This window comes from Leopardus geoffroyi, chromosome X (assembly GCF_018350155.1).
Source record: "Leopardus geoffroyi isolate Oge1 chromosome X, O.geoffroyi_Oge1_pat1.0, whole genome shotgun sequence".
NCBI lineage: Eukaryota > Metazoa > Chordata > Mammalia > Carnivora > Felidae > Leopardus > Leopardus geoffroyi.
In genome coordinates this window covers 17,794,565-17,819,656 of record NC_059343.1, presented here as the reverse complement: position 1 = coordinate 17,819,656, position 25,092 = coordinate 17,794,565, and the positions used below count along the sequence as shown (strand labels likewise).

General features: G+C 35.9%; 1 protein-coding gene across 6 annotated transcripts in view; it reads right to left on the bottom strand.

Annotated features, from left to right (window-relative positions):
• The window catches only part of CNKSR2 (connector enhancer of kinase suppressor of Ras 2), a 298,383-nt gene that overhangs the window by 80,443 nt on the left and 192,848 nt on the right, over positions 1-25,092 (bottom strand). For 4 of the 6 annotated variants that reach the window (XM_045472189.1, XM_045472190.1, XM_045472192.1 and 1 more), the window contains 2 exons: positions 10,621-10,710; positions 8,871-9,085 (listed from right to left, as the gene is read on the bottom strand). In XM_045472189.1, coding sequence (XP_045328145.1) covers positions 8,871-9,085; positions 10,621-10,710 — 305 coding nt within the window. The remainder of the gene's footprint in view (positions 1-8,870; positions 9,086-10,620; positions 10,711-25,092) is intronic. The other 2 variants (XM_045472191.1, XM_045472193.1) reach the window with 1 other exon arrangement.

Below are 25,092 nucleotides of genomic sequence, written 5' to 3'. Positions count from 1 at the left end.
GGGGTGGGACAGAGGGGAGGGTGGGTGATGGGTATTGAGGAGGGTACCTGTTGGGATGAGCACTGGGTATTATATGGAAACCATTTTGACAATAAATTTCATATTTAAAAACAAAAGAGGAATCTTTGGATGAGATTTGTGTATACATGGCGAATCACTAGGCCTATAGTTTTGTGGAATTGGAGGATGCTAAAACCATCAAGGGGGTAATAGATTTTAGGAGCTGAGTGAAGAAAATAATTTGATATAGATTATGGTCCTTCAACCAGGAGAGGCTTTAAAGAGTTCTAGGGGTAAAATAATTTTACCTGGCATTTTATTAGACTTGACATGTTTGATTAAAGGAGTTATGGTGGTGAAGTAATGTGGGTGAGATGATTATCAGAGCGAAAAAGGCCTATTGCCAACAAAATTTGAGGAAATTTTTCTGTGGCTAGAAAGCTGGACGACATAGGTCTACAACATGAGAGAATGGGGCTTCTTTAACCTCTCTAATCAAGGCAGGTATATCTCCAAATATTGACCTTAACAATAAGTCAGAGACCTCGCCTCAGAATTTAGGTTTTATTTTTCCAAAGGCAACAAGGAATTTGTAATAAGATTCAAATTTAATAAATTTCAACTCAATAATTTCTAATTCATTTGTTTTGTGTCCTGTTTTGCATGATGCCTCACTAATTAAGCCAGATTTGGTGTTGTGCTTCCTGACAGCCATTATCTAACCAGGAACTAGCAGAAGGAAACCTACATTTGTTCAAACATGAAACCAAAAAGACTGGCTTCCATCTAAAGTAGTGGGTCTTAACAGTTTTTGACTGTGGCCCCCTAAGACAGACCAACAGACTCGATGGTCCATTTGTCCCCACTTTATGACTGTATAAGTACCATGTGGTCTGGATGATTCATAGTATCATTTTTAGAAAATCGTGTGTAATGTGAATCATATGTTAGAAGGTAAAAGAGCAAGCAACCTAAAACAAACTAAAACCAAAAGTGATGAAATCTAATCATAGTTTATAATGAAAAGGAAACAGCAACCAAAAACTACAGATAACTTAAAACAAATCCTAATGACATTATCAATAGAGCATTCCACCTGAAAATGGCAGGAACCTGAACTGTCTACATTTGTTCATGCTTGTATAGTAATAGCTCAATTACACCCTCAGCTGCATGGATACCAGGCTTCTTGGAGAAACAGTGAGTTAGAATATTCGGTAAACTCTATCAATACATTATTTAAGATTATTTAATTTGTAACTTTTTACAATTATATCGTAGGTTACTAGTAAGCAATATCCAGTCACAAGTGAAAATGAAAGTCTGTGAAATGTGTTATTTGCCCATAAGAATCACTGCATCAAGCCTCAGCCAGTAGGAGCCCTTTGCCAAGGATTGCCTGTACTTGAAGAATCACTGCTCTGGTAAAATGGCCCAACAGGAAAGGCTTTTCACAGTCCAGGTTGTTCCTGTGCAGGGCTTTGCTAAAACTACTCTTTAAAAACATTTTTTTTTAACGTTTATTCAATTTTGAGAGACAGAGACAGAGCGTGAGTGCGGGAAGGAAAGAGAGAGAGGGACACAGCATCCCAAGCAGGCTGCAGGCTCTGAGCTGTCAACACCGAGCCTGATGAGGACCTTGAACCCAGGAGCTGTAAGATCATGACCTGAGCTGAAGTCGGACGCTTAACCGACCAAGCCACCCAGGTGCCCTAAACTACTCTTAATATGACATTAACACTCTATAAATAATCAAGTCATCCATAGGGAATCAAAGAAAACATACAAATGGGAATACAATAATGTTTATAATGTATATCTAACATGTCTGCATGCACCCTGGTGAAGAAAACATCATGTAACACTGTACTATGGCTGCTGTCCAAGTGAGTAAAGTAAAAATGCAGAAAACGTGGTTGTTATAAACAACTGTTAGGTCAGAGATGGCTTTTTAGCCACCGAAATTTATTTGTTTCATTGATCCTGAAACAATGCAGGCAAGTCAGGTAGTGATTAGACAAACTAACCTTTATGAATACAGATAAATTTCATTATAAATGTTTATATCTTGACAATATAGCATAGTTTGCATCATTGTGATAATAGGTCTGTCTTCTCTAATAGATGGTAAGATACTTATGAGTAGAAATGGCATTATTCACCTAAAAATGTGAAATTTGGAGCCACACTGCTTGAACTCACATCTTAAGTCTGCTACTTTCTAGCTGTGTGACTGTAAGTAAGGTAAACTCTGTGTTTCAGTTCTGCAAAATAGATATAAAAATAGTAGCAACCTCACAAGGTCAATTTGAGGATTCAATGAGATAATGTGTATAAATTCTTAGGATAGGAACTGAGAAAGCAATCAATAAATGTTAGCCCTCATTAATAGCAGCAGTTGCATTATTATTAGTTAATATATATTCTACAGTATTTAGATTGAGCTTTACACATGGTTGATACTACTAGAATTGCTGTAGAGTTTCTGCTAAATTATGTTATTTATTTTTTGGAGAGGCAATATAGAATGGTAAGAGGCACAGTGCTAATGTTCAAATTCCAGCTGTACCACTTGCTATTTATTTAATCCATGTGCCTCAGTTTCCTAATCTGTAAAATGAGAATAACACCAGCACCTTCCTCATAAGGCTGTTATGAAGATTAAATAAGTTAAGATTTATAAACTACTTAGAATAGTGTCTGTTTCATAATGTTAAGTTAAAAAAAGTCTTTTGACCGTTCTCCACCTCCTTCCTCCAGGAGTTCCACCAAAAATACCTTCACAAGTTGAAGAGGATGGATAAAATTAATTATCAGAAGTAAAACAACAAATGAATGTTTGCTGTTATATCCTAAGACAAACCATATAAATGTTGGAATGTTATGAAAAGATTATCCAGATTTTTGAACACCTACTCTAAATCTATTTTAAATTAATCAGTTTATGAAAGTATACCTGCATGTTGTCTGGATCCATAATCAAATTTTACTTGTTCTGGCATGTCAGCATGTAGATTTAAAATAAATTATTATTTTGTTTATGGATTTAGTACAGCAGCTTTAATGTGAGAGCAAGTTGTCATATGTATATCTTATCAAGGAAAAAAAAGACCTGAATCTAATCATTCTTTATCTAAAGGGTTTTATTTTTATTTTTTTTTCAATATATGAAATTTATTGTCAAATTGGTTTCCATCCAACGCCCAGTGCTCATCCCAAAAGGTGCCCTCCTCAATACCCATCACCCACCCTCCCTTCCCTCCCACTCCCCATCAACCCTCAGTTTGTTCTCAGTTTTTAAGACTCTCTTATGCTTTGGCTCTCTTCCACTCTAACCTCTTTTTTTTTTTTCCCTTCCCCTCCCCCATGGGTTTCTGTTAAGTTTCTCAGGATCCACATAAGAGTGAAACCATATGGTATCTGTCTTTCTCTGTATAGCTTATTTCACTTAGCATCACACTCTCCAGTTCCATCCACGTTGCTACAAAGGGCCATATTTCATTCTTTCTCATTGCCCTGTAGTACTCCATTGTGTATATAAACCACAATTTCTTTATCCATTCATCAGTTGATGGACATTTCGGCTGTTTCCATCATTTGTCTATTGTTGAGAGTGCTGCTATAAACATTGGGGTACAAGTGCACCTACGCATCAGTACTCCTGTATCCCTTGGGTAAATTCCTAGCAGTGCTATTGCTGGGTCATAGGGTAGGTCTATTTTTAATTTTCTGAGGAACCTCCACACTGTTTTCCAGAGCGGCTGCACCAGTTTGCATTCCCACCTTATCACTACATTTCAATTTCTCTCTCTCCCTCTCTCTCCCTCTCCCACTCCCTCTGTCTCTGTCTCTGTCCCTCTGTCTCTGTCTCTCTCTGTCTCTCTGTGTCACACACACACACACACACTGCTGTCTGGCTTTTCTTCCTGTGCTCTCAAGGTCAGATGAGGGCTTTGGTAGCTAACAACTCCTACATTTTCAGACAGAGAATCAGTGAGTAGGTAAAATAAAATTACACTCTTTTCAAAAATACTGTAACATGCTTGGCAGAAAGGTATATTGCGACCTCCATAATGAGATGGTAGTGATGAATAAGAAGCAAGAACCAAAGCAGAATTTAGTAATGTGGACTAGATAAACATGACAGAGGATATTCAGAGTCCTAGGACACTCCTCTGGCACATGGGACACTGAGCCTATGGTAATAAGTTCCTGGGTATTCCCATTATGCATACATTCCAACTGAAGGCCTGTTTGTGCTGAGCAGGGCTGGCCTAGGACATGGAGGTAGCTGTTTGCAGGCTGAGGACAACAATGGAGATATCCTGAGACAGGCAATGAAGTTATTGTCACATTTACTCATTCATTCATTTATTCATCACATGCTTACTGAGCATTTATAAGTTACTATACCTATATTAGGTGTTGAAATATAATGCTGAACAAAATGGGAAAGCTATCCTTTTCTGTCATGCATGTGGACATGTCCTCCCTACTATGTACAAGGGAGAAAGACACTTGGCAGACAATCACATAACTAGGCATATACTTACAAATCATAAAAAAAGGTTTTGAAGAAAATATAGAGAGTGCTAAGAGATTGTAATAGAAGAAGCTGATTTAGTTTAGGGTAGTAGTAATCGTGCAAAGCCTCTCTGTAATTTCACATTTAGATAGAAGTCAGCCAGGAGGGGAAAAAGGGGTAAAAACAGTTTCAGTATAGGGCACAGCATGTCAAAAAGTGGATAATCAGGGTGGTTAGAGCATAGTGAGTGATTTCCTTTTAAGTAAGTTTAAGAAAAATATATAAACTGGAATAACAAATATATGTAATTAATAAAAATCTGTGTATTTTACAATACCACAGATGTCTCAATCTTCTCTATTATGAAATAAACATTTCTGCTATAATTGCAAAGTGCAATGAGTCAAACAGTAAAACCAAACTGTATTTGCCTTGTTTTGTGTATTTTTATTGAGCTGCCTTCCAAAACAGACCACGGGGGATTATAATCTGGTTCTGTTTAGAGGGAACCCCGTCTTCCCTCAACGCCACACACACACACACACACACACACACACACACACACACCATTCTTTTCGTAAATTGTTTAAAGGGTATTTAAAATTGATATAATCCTGCCATTAAATTCAATTAAATTTTCTCTAAATTTGAACCCAGAGCACAGGGAGTTACTATATTACAACAGAGATAGCAGTCTATGAAACTCAGTACTCAGGTTTCATAGTCCACTTCCACTTCAGCCCCATTCCATTCAAAATGGCTGTGCTATCCAAATGAATAACTGTAAGAATGAAGATGAGTGGTTCATCATGAAGGTGATGAAATACTGATATTGATCTTCTGTTTTAGGACAATTTAACATAAGGAAAAATACTTTAATTTTTAAATAGGTGTGTATAAACAAAAACAACCAAGTATTCCTGCAAAATATAAAAAGCAATCATTTAAGTGTATGTTGTTTTGTCTCCAAGGTCCAGGCAATTTTAATTACAATCTTCCACAGTCTCAGCAATATATCATGCCAAATAACTACTTGTGCTTTATAACAGCAGTGCCTCTGTATGTTTTTTCTGAACTTAATAAAAAATAGGAACACAGAGCAAAAGAGAAATCTGGGTACAAATCAATCCAGGTACTGAAAATGTTATCAAAATCAACATATGAACGCACATGTTTCTTAAACTTTTTGAAAATTCATTCAATTAGTTGTTAAAGCATAAATTCATTTGTGTAAGGAATCCTACCATGCACAGAGAAGCAGGGTAGAGTGTGCAAAGATCACTGGAGTAGGTGATCTGGGTTCCAGTCCTTACGCTCACACTTTTTGCAACACAGTTTTGGGTAAATCATATAATCCTTCTGAGTTTGAGTTTTGTCATTTGCAAATGCGGTTGTTATGAGGTTTGAAAGACAATAAATGTGGAAGCTCCCTTGATAACTGTCCTCAAGGGAACTCAGAGCCTAGTGAAAACCTCACTAATAAATGTTTTCTCCTTTGAACGTTGGTTATAGGCATTTGAACATTGGTTAGGCATACATTTTGGGGCTAGCAATTATTTTAAAACAAGGAATAGAGTTAGAAAGTGTCAATACTTCTACTACGGGATTAGTGGGTCAGTGTTACAGTGCAGGACTCCCCTGCTCCCCACCCCCTGACATAATTAACAATATTCCTTACATGCAGTCCCTCTGTCAAAAGTTAGTTGGGATAAATATCACCTGTCCTGGAAATACCTTCTTACAGACTCAGGACACATTAATAAAAGTAGGAGACAAAAAGGAGACTGATTTCTTTCTTGGAATAATCTTCTAGAAGTGAAGTTACTAGACCTAGCTCTTGATAACATGTAACTAAATAATGCCCTTCAGAAAAGTGGTAACAGTTTATACTCCTCTACAATACTCAATACTCAGGGATATTCCTGATTACCAGTTTGATTCACTTTTTACTATATTCCATAAGGTAAAACCACAATCCACAACATTCATCTATTTTCTTCCCTCACAGTATACTACTGTCCAGATGTGCACGACAGGATGGCACAGGGGGAGTGTTTAAAAGTGCCTTCAATGGCTTACTGCTGCTTTTAGGATAAATCCAACCTCTTCAATAGTTTACATGCTCAGGGTGAAGTGGCCTCTTCTTCCTTTTTGAGTCTCATCTCTCACTACCAACTTCCTTCTTGAATAGATCAGCTGTCTCTCATGTTTAGGATTTTTGACTGGAGCACTAGATTCTAGAGGGAGCCTGGTGTTCAGACAGCATTTCTGACAGTGAGAGCGAAAGTGGTCCCCTTCATGCAGCTAAGATTCAGACTGACTACGAATGTTTGTGGCAAATATAATCATTTGATTTGTCAGTCACTTAGGGGAGCAGGTTTTGAGACAGGCATTATTCTCTTAGAGGGGAAGACGCTTGGAGAGGGTACAGAATGAATACCTAGGAGTGCTAACTGCTCTCCTACTTCAACCCAAATAAATGAAGATATTTTTCTACACTCTAGTTTTACGAGAGAGCTATAGAATAAGAAGATGATTTAAAAGATTTGCTGAGAAAAGTAATTCAAGTATAAATGATTAAATCTTTCACACTTTATATACCTAGGTGGTATACCTTCTACCATGTGACAGATTAAAAATTTTTAATATTCTGATCACCAAGAAGAGTTGTTGAAATTACTTAAAAACTTGTAATCCATGTTTTTTAAGGGCTCCTAGTAAGAAGCTACAGTTACATTGGCACAACAAATTCCCTTTTAATGAAAATGGCATACAATGGGTTGATTTTGTTAACTGAATGTTCTGGCTAACAAGATTCTCAGTCTCCACAGTGCTACTGTCCTACTTTCTCATCATCCACCTAGCCTGGGTATAATGGCTTTGACTTTGGCCTCCTACCTCTTCATTAGTGCTATGCAACAGAGGGATACAACAAGCCACTCTCATCTTTTCAGTCCCCAGTTCAAAATTCTTCAATAATTTTTTTTCACTGCAAGAAAGAGCCTAAGTACTTTATCTTGAAATTCCTGATCTAAGCCCTGCCTGCTTCTCTAGGCCCATCTACTGCCCCCTCCTCATGTGCTTTCCCTGTTTTTAGTGAACTGGTAATTCTGAGCATCATGAAGTCCCTGGAACATACCATATTCTCACACAAGAGAATGTGGTGCACCTCCATATACTTCTCCCCATACTACTGCTACTTATCTTTCACTCTTCACACAAACACTCCCCATTCTAAATATTTTCTCACTTTCCCAGAAAGCTAAGGCTGCCCCCCTCCCCTAACCCTCCTACACTTCTTGTACCCACCCATTACAACAATCAATTTACATCGGAACTCTTGGTGTTTCTTTCTCTCCATATAATAATGCGCTATCTATGTGTTCTCAGTTTTGCCTTGAGCACCATGCTCCAAGACTAATAGGTAAGAGATGCTCATTTTTATTTTTTTAGTTTTTGAAATTTTTAAATGCTTATTTATTTTTGAGAGAGAGAGAGACAGAGAGAGAGACAGAGAGAGAGAGAGAGGGAGATAGAGAGAGAGAGAGAGACAGAGACAGAGACAGAGAGAGAGCATGAGCAGGGGAGGGTCAGAGAGAGAGGGAGACACAGGATCCCAAGCAGGCTCCAGCCTATGTATGAGCTGTCAGCACAGAGCCTGACACGGGGCTCAAACCCACGAACCATGAGATCACAACCTGAGCTGAAGTCAGACTCAACTGACTGAGCCACCGAGGTGCCCCAAGAGATGCTCATTAAAAAAATTTTTTTTAACATTTATTTATTTTTGAGGGACAGAGAGAGACAGAGCACGAACGGGGGAGGGGCAGAGAGAGAGGGAGACACAGAATCGGAAGCAGGCTCCAGGCTCTGAGCTGTCAGCACAGAGCCCGATGTGGGGCACGAACCCATGAAATGCAAGATCATGACCTGAGCTGAAGTCGATGCTTTAACCGCCTGAGCCACCCAGGCACCCCGTGATGCTCATTTTTAAATGAAATCATGAATATATTAAAAATCCCATCTTTAATTTGAACTTGATAGCCATCCATTTACTATTTATTATTTTAGGTGATTAATCAACGAATTAATTATCATTCTCTGTCACTTTGAGCCTATGATTTCATTAAAAAATTGAACCTGGTACAACATATGAACTCACTGAACAGATGAACTAAAGAACAAATCAAGCCATCAAGGTTTTTTAAAAATTTTCTAAACTTAGGATCTTTTGTGGAAATCTGGCAAAGGGATAAAGATACAATATCTGGAATTTACCCCCAAAGAGTCATTTGCCAGGCTCCTAATAAAAGCTGTAGCACAGAGTCTTTGAAATTTTACTTACGTGGTATAGTGTGGTCTCCGGCACAGGCGTGCCCATGATGTCCTGTCTCAGTGCATCCATTTGCAAACTAGGTAGCAGTGAATAGTGAGTTGGGCTATTACTCTTATCACTCTTCTTTTTAGACTTCTTCCCTGTGTCCTTCTTGCTGTTTCTCTGAAACATGTATTCTTCTTGAGCAATTTTTTCATTGCTCATATATCGGAGTAGAGAGTTTTCTACATAAAAACAGATAAATACACCAATATAAATATGCAAATATTCCAAATTTACCATTCTCTCCTAATTGTGCTATTAGATGTCATTTCAGAAATGTAACTGGATTATTTATAAAATACCTACGTAATGAAAATATAGAGAACCTTAATTATTTGGGATCATAGGGCAATCAGAAATAGCCTATAGATTATTTCTCCAGATTTTATCTCTGGACCAACTACATGAGAATCACTGAAGCTTGAATCAGTAGTTCTGGGTGTGTGGCTCATACAATTTTTAACAAGTTCCCCCAGTGGGATTCTGCTAAAATTGATGACAAACACTGACTTCTAACTGACTAGGTAGCATTTTTGGACAACTTAAGGCCCACATTCTGAATCAGGAAACTCAGTTCATAATATCTATGCTTACACTGATAGCCAGCACTTAGAACTTCATAAGGCATTTTTCCCCCAAGATAGCACTATCATATGAACTCCCAAAACAGTGACTCAGAAATGGCGTATGATAAGCGTTTCTCTTTTTATTTTTTCTTGATTAATTCTATAAAACAAATGAAGTTAGAAACTAAAGTTTGGAAAATGGAATGAATACATAGATGTAAAGGAATCTGTCAATGTTCCTGTATTTCACTAACATTTTCTGAAACGCTCACTCCATAAAACCAGTGTTGAATAGACTAATAAAGCAAATATTCGTGCTTGGTTATCCCTGTATGGCAAATTCTGTACAGCGGCTAGAAATAACAGGCAAATGGGTTCAATATTTATGAAGGAAGCTTAGTGAGCTGAGGTTCTATGAATACTTTTTTGCTTTGTTTTATTTTTTATCTACAACTTTATGGCTCTCTATTTCTGAAAGCAGAAGTAGCCTACCATATCCACAGTTGGTCAAATCCCACTTAGTAGTGAGACTTTCAGCGGCTCTCTTTATGGCTCACCTCAATAGCAGGACAAGTGAACATAAAAACTTACTTTTGGTAGATACTTCAAGTGTAGCCCACCCCCAAGTAAGAAGATAACCCTGAACAGCAAACAGAAGAGAAAAAAAAGCAAAGCATTTTTTTTCCATTTCTATATGGTTTTCATTAGAGTCACTGGCCCAGTTTCCATTAGCTTTACTCATGTATGTCAATGCTCATTTTAAGATTTTACTAATACAAAAGTAATGAGTTTGCATTGCGGACCAATGGGGACTGATTACAATCTCTTCCTATTCACTGAACTTAACTCTTTTATGCAGTTTCACACTTCTGACCTTGTTTTCCAAATAGTAACTTTCAAATAACAATTAGATATTTATTTTTTAACAGTGTTCTTATCTACCCTGAATCCCTTAAGAGACATTCAGAGAAGATATCTATTTAATACCATATCAAGATAGTTAAATGCTGGTCTGAGTTGGTTTGGGTGTATCATAAAGTCAATGACAGAATGAAGTTTTCCACTGAAGCCATAACATCCTATTTAAAGAACATTTAAATTTGCTTTTTGTTCCAACAACCCAGCCTACACTGAAATTCTAGAACACTTACCTCTTCTACTATCTCTCTTCATCTTATTTGGATCTTCATAGTCCCCCACCCAATTATATTCCACTGGCATAGATATAGGTCGTAGCTTGCCTAAACACAGAGAACAAAATTCACATCACATTGTTTTTCTTCCCCATGTCCGCTCAAACTTAACACTGATTTTTAGCTACAGTCTGCAAAACACACTCACCCATATGCAACGTTATGGTTGGCATTTGTGTAGATGAAAAATGTGTGTTTTGAGCCAGAAGGTGAAACTGCCTGTAGTAATTGGCCAGATGATAATGCAATCTTAAGGCATTCTTTTATAAATAATTAAGAATAGCCTAGGTTTACTTTCTTAGGAGCCCTTGACTTTAAGTGTATGGTCCTTTACAAAGAGTACATTATTTTAGGGATTTTACTTCATCTTCTGTCTTGTTCTCCAATGCCCAAGTGCCTACATCTTGATAGCCAATCTCCAAGATACTAGCCCCTTGCGTTTAACCTGCCTGCAAGGACATTAATCCACTGTTTCATGTTGAAACACTACAATGCTAACTTCCCATCTTGTCTGCCCCCCAACTCCTGTCACAATACATTCTGGATATACCACCATGCTTCAGCAATATGGTTAGATTCCCTTTTATGGCCTATAGCTGGCTCTCTCCCCAAGCATCTCTTTTGCTATTGTGAACAAGTCTAGTTTCCAGATCCAAGTAATCACTGCTTTGGTCTATTCTGCTTCCCCTCTAGGTCTATATTCTTACTAAACAGCATTTTACTTTAAGCAAGCAGAACTCATGGCACAGACTTCAAGGATAACTTTTTGGTGAGGCTTCAGTGTATTATTTTTGACCAACTTGAAATTCCTGAAGCACAAAAGGGCCAAAGAAAATCATACAAAACTTTAAAAAGGATACCGAGCACAATGCCTGGCATAAAATAATTGCTAAATACACTTTAAATGAAAAGCAAAGACACACACAGGACTGGATCATAACAATGATTTTGATGATCATGACAACAGTACTAACTCATATATCAATACTAAGGTGCTTTTATAAGTATTAAATTGTTTAATCCTCATACTTATGAGAAATATATTATCCTTACCCTCATTTTACCAGATGAAGAAATTGAGACAAGTTATGTAACTGGTCCAAGGACACACAGTTGGGAAGTATGTACTGCCAGGGTTGAAACTTGTGCCATGATTCTTGGGGACTTCAATATTCACCCTCCAATACTCTGGTCACTGAGTTTCTCGAGGATCTCTCCTTCTCCCTTTCCCGTAGTCATATGCTTAATCCTGTCCTCTCCCAAGGCTGTAATCCCTTCAAGTATCCCACTTTTCACTACCACCTTCTGTATTTCTAGTGCATCCCTACAGCACTCCAAGTCCAAATATCCTCCCCCTTAGTCTACTGATCTTCTCACCTTGCAACACCTCTGGGTCACTGTATATCCTCTTCATTTCCCTCCTTGCCCAGCTAAATTTCATGATCAATTACTATGATCAGTCTATGTATTTAAAAAAATTCCATTAGGAGACTTCTAATTCTGTTCCTACAGAAAATGTAACCTTATGGATTTATATTATGTACAATGAATGATAGAGTTTACGTAGTATAATTTGCTAAGCTCCTGGAAAATCTGAAAATGAACTAGATATGATAAAATTATAAATGAGCCAAAAAAATGTAGTGTTTATTTAATGGCTTCTTTTCAAAGTATGCAAATGAATTTATAGACAGTCATCTAAGATTCCAAAATTCTCACGGAGTAGATCTCTTTACAAAGGGAAAGCTTAGGGAGAGCTGATGCAGGTCGATATATTCTGTCCTTCCAGCGTGGTGTAAAGGTTTTAGGAAAGGTCTCCTTTGTCATGTCTATTCAACTGCTTGGCATATTCAGTTATCCAGATTTTCAATGTTCTGAATTCTGTGTTTTCAAAACTACAACTTATTTCTTCAGAATTTGGTTTTTATTTTTATTTTTTTTTAATTTTTTTTCAACGTTTTATTTATTTTTTTGGGACAGAGAGAGACAGAGCATGAACGGGGGAGGGGCAGAGAGAGAGGGAGACACAGAATCGGAAACAGGCTCCAGGCTCTGAGCCATCAGCCCAGAGCCCGACGCGGGGCTCGAACTCACGGACCGCGAGATCGTGACCTGGCTGAAGTCGGACGCTTAACCGACTGCGCCACCCAGGCGCCCCCAGAATTTGGTTTTTAAAATAAACTCAATTTCATCATGTGCACTGAAACTGAAGCAATTAACAAGTCTAACACTGTTTCTACATGTCACCAAGAAAATCTTTCAGAATGTGAATAATGCAATAAATAAGCAGTTGTTTTATGTGCTCTATATCTTATTTGAAAGTAGTTTGATGCTTTTCAAAGAATTGATTGGTTGTTTAAAGTCAAATATATATGTACAAAAACAAGAAGAAACATACTTCACACACAGAATATGAAATACATAATTGTATTTGTTGTATTTTGGGTCATCTTTTGAGATTCTCAATAAGCTAAGTCATTGAGGTATGTAATTAAACCTTTGATATGTCTGGTTCTATTATTAACCACAGGACAAATTTTGCAGAAGATTAAACACTTTTTGGTGATTTTTAAATAGAAGTATACTATATATTGCTAACATAAAATTGAGAAAAAGATATTGAATTAAATAAAAAACATCAAAATCTTAATTAAAATGTACTTTTGTAAGACATCAGGCTTTTGCTTTTACTGATTATAAAGCTATGAATTTAGCAATGCAAGTAAAAATAACCATTTTTAGAAGTATTAGTTAATAATTAAGAAATCATATTCTTATAACTATTGCTCCTTTTATAATTTTTTTATTGTGCTGCAGTATTGAAACAGACTTAATAAGAGAATGAGGTAACATTCTTACATAAATAGCAGTCCTTGGCAAATTGAAAAAGAGACAATAGCTTAAATTATTTCTAATTCCAAATACAGAGATCTTTGAGTGCAGCTTAGAAATGTTTGCTACTGCATGTATAGCAGTATTTTAATTTCACAAGACAGCAAAGTTCAAATGGAAAAACAACTTTACGGCTTGTTGCTGTAGTACTACTGGCTAAAAATAAAAGGGTACTATAAACATCATTGTTAGATTTAAATCAAATGTACACTATTATTAATATATGTATTTTAATACATACAAACCTAAAAGTATTTTTAAATAAAATAAAAGTAAAAATACTTTTAGGTTTGTATGGTTTGTAAAGGCTTATTAAACACATTTGACTCATTCTTTATGTAACTGTACATAAATTAATAATATCTCTAAAAATAATCTGAAAAATTTTAAGACATCTCTTTAGGTAATGACACTTACATTTACTAATTAATGATGAAAATTAATAATTATAGCCAAGAACATAGTAAAAAAAAAAAGAGCCCATTTAAGAATTTTGCTGACCACTACCTCATAATTTTTTTACTCCTCTAAGCAAAAAGCATTTATTAACTGTAGAGTACATTTGATACCCTATCATAAGCCTTGTGATATCTCTGTGCTAGTGTCACACAGTTAAACTACTTTGTTACTTGGCTTTCATATCTATTGCACATCTGGACCTTTTTAACTTGGATTTACAGACAGGTGAGAATTGTGCACTGTGTATCTGTATTCTAATAAATGTAGTAGAGTTGAAAAATCAGTATTTTTAGATTTTGTTTGAATTTTATTCTGAAATTAAAGGTAAGCAGTCTTTTTTATTATGAACTATATTTAGCTGTAATTAAACACAAATAGAACACTAAATATAATTTTAAGAACACTGACAAGGATGAAGTACTTTATAATGATCTAAAGTACTTGTTTTAAAATGGAATTGCTATGTTTTAATACTACAAATTGCAAATTTGCAAATTGCAAATGCCACAATGCCACAATGCCCTTTGGCAGAGCTAATTGCCCACTGTCCTGGGCTCCTTCCTAGTGCTTTTGGTATATTTGTATTATTATATATTATTAAACTGTATTATATATATCTGTCTGTTAGAGGTTTTTCTACTTTTTTTGCAGAAACTAGGTCTTAGGTATCTTTGTTATAAGTGCTTTTGGCAATACTTTGACCCAGAGCAGGTATTGATTAAATTTTTTTTTTGAATGCTTGAATGGAAGGATACTAGACATTATGGATATTCCAAATTACTGAGCTGTTCACTGGATCCTAGTCTCTCTTATTTACTCAAAGGTATCTCTTGAACAATGTTCGTTTCTTTCTCCTGCAGCATCAATTTTTCCCTTTCTACCCAATGATTCCAATTAGCAAAGAAACATGCTGTAATTCTCCAATTTTGAAAAACCAAAATGCCACCTCTCTTCACCCACAAACTACCACTCTACCACCTCATTTCTCTGTTCCCCTTTACAGAAAAAAACTCCTAAAAGCCTTGTTTATATTTTCAGTCTCTAATTCCTCTCCTTCTTTCTTCCGTAGCTTTATTGAGGTATGATTGACAAATAAAAATGTTATATATTAAGGCCATACATACAAAATGATTTTTAAGGTGTGCAACATGATTATATAATATACATATATGATATGAAATGATGACCAAAATCTAGGTAACACATCCTTCACCTCGCATGGTTACCATTTATATGGGTAGTATATGTGTGGTGAGAACACGTGAGGACTACTCTCAAATTTCAACTTTAAAATGGAAAACAGTATTGAGGTTCCTCAAAAAAACACAGAACTATCTTGTGACCCAGCAACCCTACTTCTGGGAATATATTCAAAGGAAATGAAATTAGTATCTTGAAGAAATATATCAACTCCCATATTCATTGTAGCATTATTCATAATAGCTAAGATATGGAAACAATCTAAGTGTCCATTAATGGATGAATGGATACAGAAAATGTGGTATATGTATTCAACAGTGTATCATTCAGCCATAAAAAAGATGGAAATCTTCAATCTGTGATAACATGAATGAATCCAAAGGACATTATGCTAAGTGAAATAAGCCAGACACAGAAAGACAAATAGTGTAGGATCTCACTTTTACGTGGAATTTCCTCCTCTCTCTTTCTTGAACCTACTCTGATTAGTCTCTTGCCCCCCAAACTATACCAAAACTGCTATTTTGTCAAGGTCACTAGCACCTTCATGTTGCAAAATCCAGTAGACAATTCTTAGGTCCCTTGACTTTTCTGATCTATCTTAGCTTTAACACAGAGGACTACTCCTTTCTTTGTAAAATTATTTTCATATGGCACCCAGGACTCTGTCCTCCTCTGGTGTTCCTTTCCTCTTGCTAAAAATTCACACCCACACCCTTCAGAGCTAAGCAAAAACGTTATTTCTTCAGGGATACTTTCCTTGACTTTACTCTTGGTTGGGTTTCTTTGTATTTGTTCTCATTTTCTGTTGTAGTTTTTCTTCATAGCATGCCATTTATAGTCCAATAAGTATTTATTAAATCAGTTGCTTGAATTCTGCCCCTCTTCTAGAATGTAAATTTCACAAGGAAAATTTCTCTGTTGTTTACTGTGGTATCTCCAGCCCATAGCACAGTGCCTTAAACATAGTAACTGTTCAATATTTACTGACTGATAACTTGTTAAAAGGGAAATGGGACATTCCGCACACACTGGACTGAAAAGGGTGGGAGCTATATCATCAATTTTTATTTTCATAGTTCCCTTCTCCTCCCTCTTTGTCAGCTTTCCATTCCCCTCCGTCATTTTTCCTTCCTTTCCCCTTCCTCCCTCCCTTGCTTCCTTCTAACCAGAGATGTCAACCTGACTAACCTCCTTCATTTTTAACATATTAAACCTTAGAGAGCTGTTTGGTAATCACGTCAGAACTAGAGAAGTCCTGCCTCTGGATATGTAGAAACATTCCCATTTTAGGCTATCCATGATGTCTGCTGAAATACTATTGAATTGCTTCCTTTTTCAATTGTATTTATCCCCCTATCTTTTAAACTCTCTCTTCAAACATGCTAAAATCATTAAATTTCAGGGTGATAAATAGCACCTTAGAAGCAATCTTCTCTCTAACAGTTACCAAAGAGTTTAAGAAAAGACTAAACAGAAATTTCTCCTTAAGTCTGACAAACCCTTTAACACTCACAAAAAAAAGTTTTCTCTAGAGTCTAAGGAGAAAAAATATATATACATACATACACACATAAACACATCTGTTTTGACTATTTTAGCCAATATTTTGATGGGAATGAGAGTAGTAAGGAATGTTAAGCTACAAGCATGCCACATACACACATCAAACTCCCTACATACCAGACAGAAAAATTACTTTCAGATGGTTGACTGCATTTCTATGAAAACATCCCGAGGTAATTTAAGGTAGACAATCACACATTTAAAGAGGAAAAAAAGGAATTGAATGGAAAGTCAGTAATTTTTTAAGAATAAAGGCAATATATCTGGATCTAATAAAATAAGTAAAAACAGGCACTTTGATCTTTAGGGCCATATTTTTTAAGTTTCATTTTTGGATAAAAGAGCTTGAGAAAAAGTTGGATTGTAAACATTGCAATGTGATGATTTAAGTATTGGCTTTAAAGCCTTCTAACAATCTAAATCAAATAAAACCCAATTATTATTAACTTCAAGCCTTTTCAGTTTCATTAATGGAGGACAAAAACAATTAAAATCTCATTTCAAAGAATAAGCTACATCTTATTTGTAAATTTTCCTATTGCTTTCTAAAAGTGATCTAGGCTTTAAATGGGGATTAACATAAAAACTATTGAAGGAGAAAATTTTGAAGTGTTTCAAAAATTATATGGCGCTTTTAACACTTGATTCCAAGGCTAATTATATTTTGAACCAAATCACCTTTTGTAAACATTCTACCAAGAAAGCACATGTGGAATACACATTGGAGTTTGGAAAGATAGGTTGTTCCAAGTTGAAATGTTTGCCACTGTGCATAGAATCAATTCTTCTACAGTAGAAGGGTATGTGAAGACTAGGAAGGATTCAGATGGTTTAAATATAGTTTAAGTGGCAAAAGAATTCTGCATCCTCCTCTGAAGGCTCTGGTGGGTAAAAAAAATGAGCTATGCTAAACTCTTCTTGTTCTGTGCTGTGCTCAGAATTAATATAGTAGTGGATAAGAAAGATTACATGAGTATGTAAATATTATTTGGTTTAAAACAATGCATTTTGAAGTTAAACAACTACAAATTAAAAACTATTCCATTTATTTTATTTTTGTAGTTTCAAGTTTCTATTTAAATTCCAGTTAGTTAACATACAGTGTAATATTAGTCACTCTACTTAAAAAAAATCTTAGTAAAGCAGTATCTTGAAAATCTTTATCAACATATGGAAAAGAGTCAACTTTTTTCATGAAGAGTAAAAAAGACAATGATTAAGACTTGTCACATGAAGACTCTCTTTTGAAATAAACCAGAATGACATCTTGTAATAACTTTATAATTCCTTTCAAATATATTTCTCTTTGGGATTATATTACTCAGTGAAACTAGCAAGAAAGGGAAAAATGAAAATCATAAGACACACCGAAGTTAATTTCTCTAGATTTCACTGGTAGTCTGTATTAGAGTCAGCCCATGAATATACTTAAAATTTTTTTAATGTTTATTATTTTTGAGAGAGAGAGAGAGAGAGAGTGAGAGAGAGAATCTGAGCAGGGGAGGTGCAGAGAGAGAGGGAGATACAGAATCCAAAGCAGGCTCCAGGCTCTGAGCTGTCAGCGCAGAGAGCCTGATGTGGGGCTCTGAGATCATGACCTGAGCCGAAGTCGGACGCTTAACTGACTGTGTATACTTTTAACTTCCGATCAGTGTTCTCTTCACTACATGAGATTGCCTTGGTGATGAATTCAAGACCATTGCATTACACAAAAATCCGATTCATTTTTCTTCAAAAATAATTTAATGAGATGTATGATTACTGCTTTTGTTTAAGTGTCCTCTCTGCCAGTTTGTAAGTCTTATAAAAAAATTCTTAAAAGCTATGTGAAGAGCTAATGGAGGATAAGAACATAAACTGTGGATGTAACTTTGTATTTGCTGTCCATTGCCTTAAACAAAGATGGAAAATACGTTGCTGTGAAAAGGTGTGTCAACTTATAAGCTTAGAGACTTATAAAACAATGCTATGTTACCATATGTATACTTATAAGTGGTTGTATATTGTCTTAATTATTTGCTCTAATGTCTCTAGTCATTAAGCTGATCAATGTACAATTTTTAGTTACCTCTTTTTTAAGAAGATTCAATGTAACAGTTGACATTTTTCTACCCCCACTCCCCACCCTCGAGGATCTATTTCCTCTATGATTTCTGGTAAATTGTTTTGCAGTGATACCAGTAATTCTACAAGGAGCCTGGAGTATAGAACACCATGCACTGATCTTTTCAGTTAGTATTTATTACTTGAGTTCGGACTTTTATCAAAAATAAGATTTACTCTAGAAAATGGCTTTTCTGGAAGATAAAAATGAAGATGACATTCAACATTTCGTCTGCTGGGGTAGGCTTCAACTGAAGAATAGAGGCTTTTCCAAATGCTTATCTATTAAGTCAGCTGTTTGGAACTTAAAACACAAAGAGATTTTTATCATTGGTGTATGGGTCTTAAAAAAATTTTTTTAATGTTTTTCAATGTTTATTTATTTTTGAGAGAGACAGAGCACGAATGGGGGAGGGGGATAGAGAGAGGGAGACACAGAATCGGAAGCAGGCTCCAAGCTCTGAGCTGTCAGCACAGAGCCTGATATGGGACTTGAACTCATGAACTGTGAGATCGTGACCTGAGCTGAAGTCAGACGCTTAACCAACTGAGCCACCTATGCGTCCCTTAAAAAAATTTTTTTTTAATGTTTATTTTTGAGAGAGAGAAAGAGAGAAAGAGAGACAGAACACAAGTGGGGGAGGAGCAGAGAGAGAGGGAGACAGAACCTGAAGCAGGTTCCAGGCTCTGAGCTGTCAGCACAGAGCCCGATGCCGGGCTTGAAACCACAAACTGGGAGATCATGACCTGAGCCTAACATAACATGAGACGCCTAACTGCCTGAGCCACCCAGGTTCCCCAGTATATGGGTCTTTAAGAGGAGCTATAAAAGTCTATTTCAGCATTTTCCAAAATATACTCTATCAAACATTAGTTCATTGGGAGGTTAATGAGTATTTTGTGACCCAAACCAAAAAAGATTCAATGTACAAATACATTTGGGAAACAATAAGCTAGCCCAAATTCAAGAAGACCCTCAAAGCCTTTAGTATGCTAATGTGGACTTATTAGTTGCCAAGAAAGGGATAAAATATTCAGAGTTTCTCAATTATATTTAACCAGATAACCTCTTTCTTTTACAAACATCCTCTTTCAGAACTAGAGATCTAAAGAACATATTTGGGAAAATGATGGATCCTTAAGCCACACTGTGATGTGAAAGCTAACACTAACCACTCTATCTAAATTTTACCTTGCTTCCATTTATTACATTTTTTTTCCATAGGGGAAAATGCATTCTGATTTCAGCTAGGGACGATAGGACTCCTCCTGCTCCAGGGAATGTCATGATTAGGTTTTCTATGGTACAGCAGGGTAGGTCATCCCAGACACTCACAACATTATACTACTTCTGCCCAGAGAATATGCTAATTGTGAATAAATGTAGGTCTATCTTTCCAGGGCAATAATTTCATTGATTTTTTGAATTAAAAAAAAAAGGCAATTGGCCCTGTGTCATACAAGGGCTCCTTGATTTTCTAGTCTTATATACCTGCTTCTGTATTAAATCTGTCTACAGTTGATTCTTAAATTAGCTAAGGGTTTCTTTTTATTTTATTTTATTTTTTTGCTAAGAGTTTCTTAAGAGCATCACTGTTGACATTGTGGACTGGATCATTCTTTATTGTTGAGAGCTGTCCTGTTCTTTGTAGGATGTGTACTAGCATCCTGGGCCTCTACCCACTAGATGCCAGTAGCATTTCCACACCCAGTTATGACAACTACAAATGACCCCCCCCCCCCAAATTACCAAATGTCCCCTGGAGGGCAATACTGATCCAGATGAAAATCACTGAGTTAGATGGTTCCTATTCTTGGCTTCCCATTTTGTCTTTAAGGGATGCACTATTTCACCTTCGTATCTTTTTGTCAATTAATTCATTTGAAGAGTTACTTTTTTCCTCTGATAGTTGTTGCATCGGCTTTGTGGACTTGGTTTGTTAATCTTTCCATTTTATCCACATATTGATACTCTGGAACTTGGTTAAGAGCTCCTTTTTCTTAATCTTACTATTTTATCCATTACCTAGTGATTTAATTTGTTCAGGCTATTCTTTTTTTCTTGCCTGGTTTCATTTTTATAAAGAGTCTCCAACTATTTTATATATTATTTTTGCTCTCCTTTTTTCCCCTAGCAATTAATCTTAAATTTTAAAAAAGGTATGGGGTCAGAACTGTTTTCAGAATTCTGATGCTGTAAGGTTATATTCAGGCTCTTCTGCCCAGAGTATGAGCTAGTGGTTTCCATAATGGAACTTAAAAGAAGGCTTGGATCAGGGTAGTTTCTAGTGTTACCTATTTGAACACTCTTCCTTCTGCTTTTCAAAACCAAACCAAAAGAAACAGATGAACTCTTTTCATATTTATTTTGAAAAAAATTTTCAAAAGTTTGTTTTATTTATTTTGAGAGAGGTGTGCGGGACAGAGAGAGAGAGAGAGAGAGAGAGAGAGAGAGCGCACACAAGCAGGTGAGAGGCAGAGAGAAAGGGAGAAAGAGAATCCCAAGCAGGCTCTATGCTGTCAGTGCAGAGCCTGATGTGGGGCTGGATTCACGAATGGTGAAATCATGACCTGGCTGAAATCAAGAGTCGTATGCTTAACCAAATGAGCCACCCAGGTGCCCCATATTCATATTTCTTTTAATTGCTAGGATTTAAGTGGCTAGTTATTGGGTAGCTAGAGGAACCAAACCAAGGAAATACTTCTAGCCCTGTTGTCCTTTATTAAATCCCTCCACAGGGAGAAGAAGAAGTGCTAATTTGATCCAAAGGCACTTGACAGTCTTTGGTATACTTTTATTTATGAGCAGGAGTAATATATTATGGCATTAAATACTATTTCTTGAGCATTTTCCACGTGGCAGGAAGAGTACTAAGTACTAGACATACATTATCTCATTTAATCCTCATAAAAATACCACAGGTAGTGTTGCTATCCCATTTTACAGGTAAAGAAAAAACATAGTGAAGCTAAGACTCAAGTTCAAGGTCAATCAGTTATTAAAAGGCCAATCTGTACCACCAAATTCAGATCTATATGACATCAAAACTCATGCTCTGGTATTTCTATTTGTAAAATTACACAAATTAAAGAAGAGTGCCTTCCCTTGCAGATTACTCTGATTTTTACATTAGGAACAGAAAAATTTCTATTTCTCTCAAAATACTGCTGAACTACTTTTCTATCCATTACATGGTCCTTTATCACCATCAGCTTGATACTGAAAATTATTTTGTGAAACTGATCAACATGCAGTCTTTATGAATTGTATTAAGTCCAAAGGAGTAAGAATTCCTATGAGTAGAGTATACATCTCATATTTCTACATTTTTGATTCACTAATTTCTATTTCTATGGTTAGTTCTGCCTTGGAAGTGGTACATTTTACTTAAACACAAACATTTCCTGTGGTGAGAATCTCAATTTCTTTTCTTTCTAGCATAGCCGATGAATGACAGCTGAACTTTTATCTGATTAGAAAGACAATTTACATTTGAGAATCACAGGAAAAAGCAGACTTGTATTCAGAAATAAACAAGTATGAATGTATTGTGTATTACATGATCCTTTAAGGAATTTTTTATTTATTTTATCATTATTATTTTTTAATATTTGTTTATTTTTGAGAGAGAGAGAGAGAGAGAGAGAGAGATTGTGTGAGTGTGTGCATGTGAGTGGGGGAAGGGCAGAGACAGCAGGAGAGAGAGAATCCCAAGCAGGCTCCATGCTGAGCACAGAGCCTGATGCAGGGCTCGATTTCAGGACCATGAGATCATGATCTGAGCTGAAATCAAGAGTCAGACACTCAACCGACTGAGCCACCCAGGCACCCAAGAAATGTTTTAAATAGTGCTATTAATTATAATTGAAATGGCCAAAAGTTGGAATGATGTTGTACGACAAAGAGAAAGATGATGTTGAGGTATGATAAAAGACTCTGGGGCCTACAAATAATTTCTTTTCCTCACACTGATAAAATAGTTTATAGTGTTATTGCCCATAGGTCCTTCACAATGCTATTGTAAGTCATTTCAAGCCATTTGCTATTTATGTGGATAAGAGGGACATGGTAGTTAGTTTTCTCTTGTCCCAACTACTTGAATGGAAAACGTGCAGGTATGTAACAGAAATTAATTTTCCTCAATGCACAATGTGTACAAATAACATTTATGAGGAGCATTTCTAAAATAACAGCTTTGCACTCATTCATGTGTTTTTTTAAATGAGATCCTGGATTCTCAGTAAGTCAGAAAAGGTCTAGATTCCTTCAAGCCAATACTATTATGTGATATTATTGTAAAAAATATGTTTTCCTCCTATTATTATAAAATATGCCACATTTTATATGGCACATATTATAAAATATGCCACATATTATAAAATGTGCCACAGCCACAAAGAGCCTCAGCCAACTGTGACTACCTTTCAGCAGATTTCTATGCATAGGAATGCGGTATGATGGAATAGCAAGGGCAAAGAGTCTTGAAGAGTGAAAGGGAAAGCTGATGGGGATTATTACCATTCTGAAAAGTTGCCAAGCAAATGATCTCACCAAATTTGAACCTTTGCCTTTGAAGCATGAGCAGATGAGACAAAACAGTTAAAGTGATTTAATGCTGTCCTCTTTTCCCTTTTTTTAATTTTCTCATTAAAGTTTCTTTTTAAAATTGAACTGTTTATTCACCCCATCTTATTCTTCAAATAATTTCAAATGTCTGATATTATTATTTACTTGTTGGGATCTTTAAGTTATTTTGTTTTTTTCTCCACCTTTATTGAGGGATAATTGACAATTAAAAATAGTATATATTTAAGGTATACGACATGATGATTTGATATACATAGAATTTTGAAATGATTACCATAATCAAGCTATTTTAACACATCTATCACTTCACATAGTTACTCTTTTTTTTTCTCCTGTGGGGTGAGAATACTTAACATCTATTCTCTTCACAATATTAAAGCTTCTATGCAACAGTAACAACAATGAAAATAAATACCTAGCACATGCTAGGCACTTTCTAGGCAACTTACAATGCACTGTCATTAAATTCTCACAAAAAGTCTATGAGGCAGGTATTATCATCTTCATTTAACCAAGGAGAAAATTGAGACCAACATCCCCAAGCTCACACTAGAGTAATTAGATAAAAGACAGTATTACCAAGTAGGGCTGATGATACAGCCAAGGCTAGTAACCACTTATCTAGGCTGCTTCCCCTACTGTCTCCATGTTTCCAGAAATTATTCTCATCTATCTTTTTAGCAAAGTAAAACCTATTTTATTTTCTCTTATTTAAAAAGGACATAACACATTGTTACTAATTTTACCCCTCAATTTAGCTACCTTTTCCTAAGTTCTGTCAGGGCCATGTCTTTGTAAAAACATGTTTACTTTAGTGCCACTAAATATTAAACAGCATATACAAGCATAAACAGCACATACAAAATCAGACCTACTTTTGCTTGCCTGAAATCAAATGCTTGGATTTGGAAGGAATAATACAATTTGTGAAAATTATTTCTCTATAATTTAGCAAATTACTTTCATCACATTTAGTTAGCTAGTATCACTAACAGAGTCCACAAATATCCATGGGTACTTAATCCAGGCTCTACCACTTACCAGTTAGGTAAGTTACTTAACCCATCAGTAAAATAAGGATTCTGTTAGCAACTACCTCACTGGGTTATTGTAAGGATTAAATGGGTCAATGCCTTTTAAATGTCTAGAACAGTGCCTGGCATATATAAATATTATTTACTTATTTCCAGAAGGGCCATCCGCTCTCTATCCATATTATACTTGTCTGATAGCTTAGAGCAAATAATTGTTCTTTTTTTAAACTCACTCTTAGCAACAACTAGTAGGTCTACAATATAAAATGAGAACCTTCATTAAAAATGTCTTTTAAAGCCCACAATTAGGATATTTTCATGCATTTTTCTTTACATCTTTTCTTTGTCACTGTCCAAAAACAGAGTTTCCCTAAATATTTTTTTCTTATGTATCTAACTTTATTACTTATTTTTTAAAGTTTATTTATTTACTTTGTGTGTGAGAGAGAGAGCGAGCAAGCAAGCAGAGCCCAAGGTGGAGCCCGAATTTCAGAAAATAATGAGATCATGACCTGAGTGGAAATCAAGAGTCAGACACTTAACCAACCTGAGCCACCCAGGGGCCCCTTATATATCTAACTTTAAAAT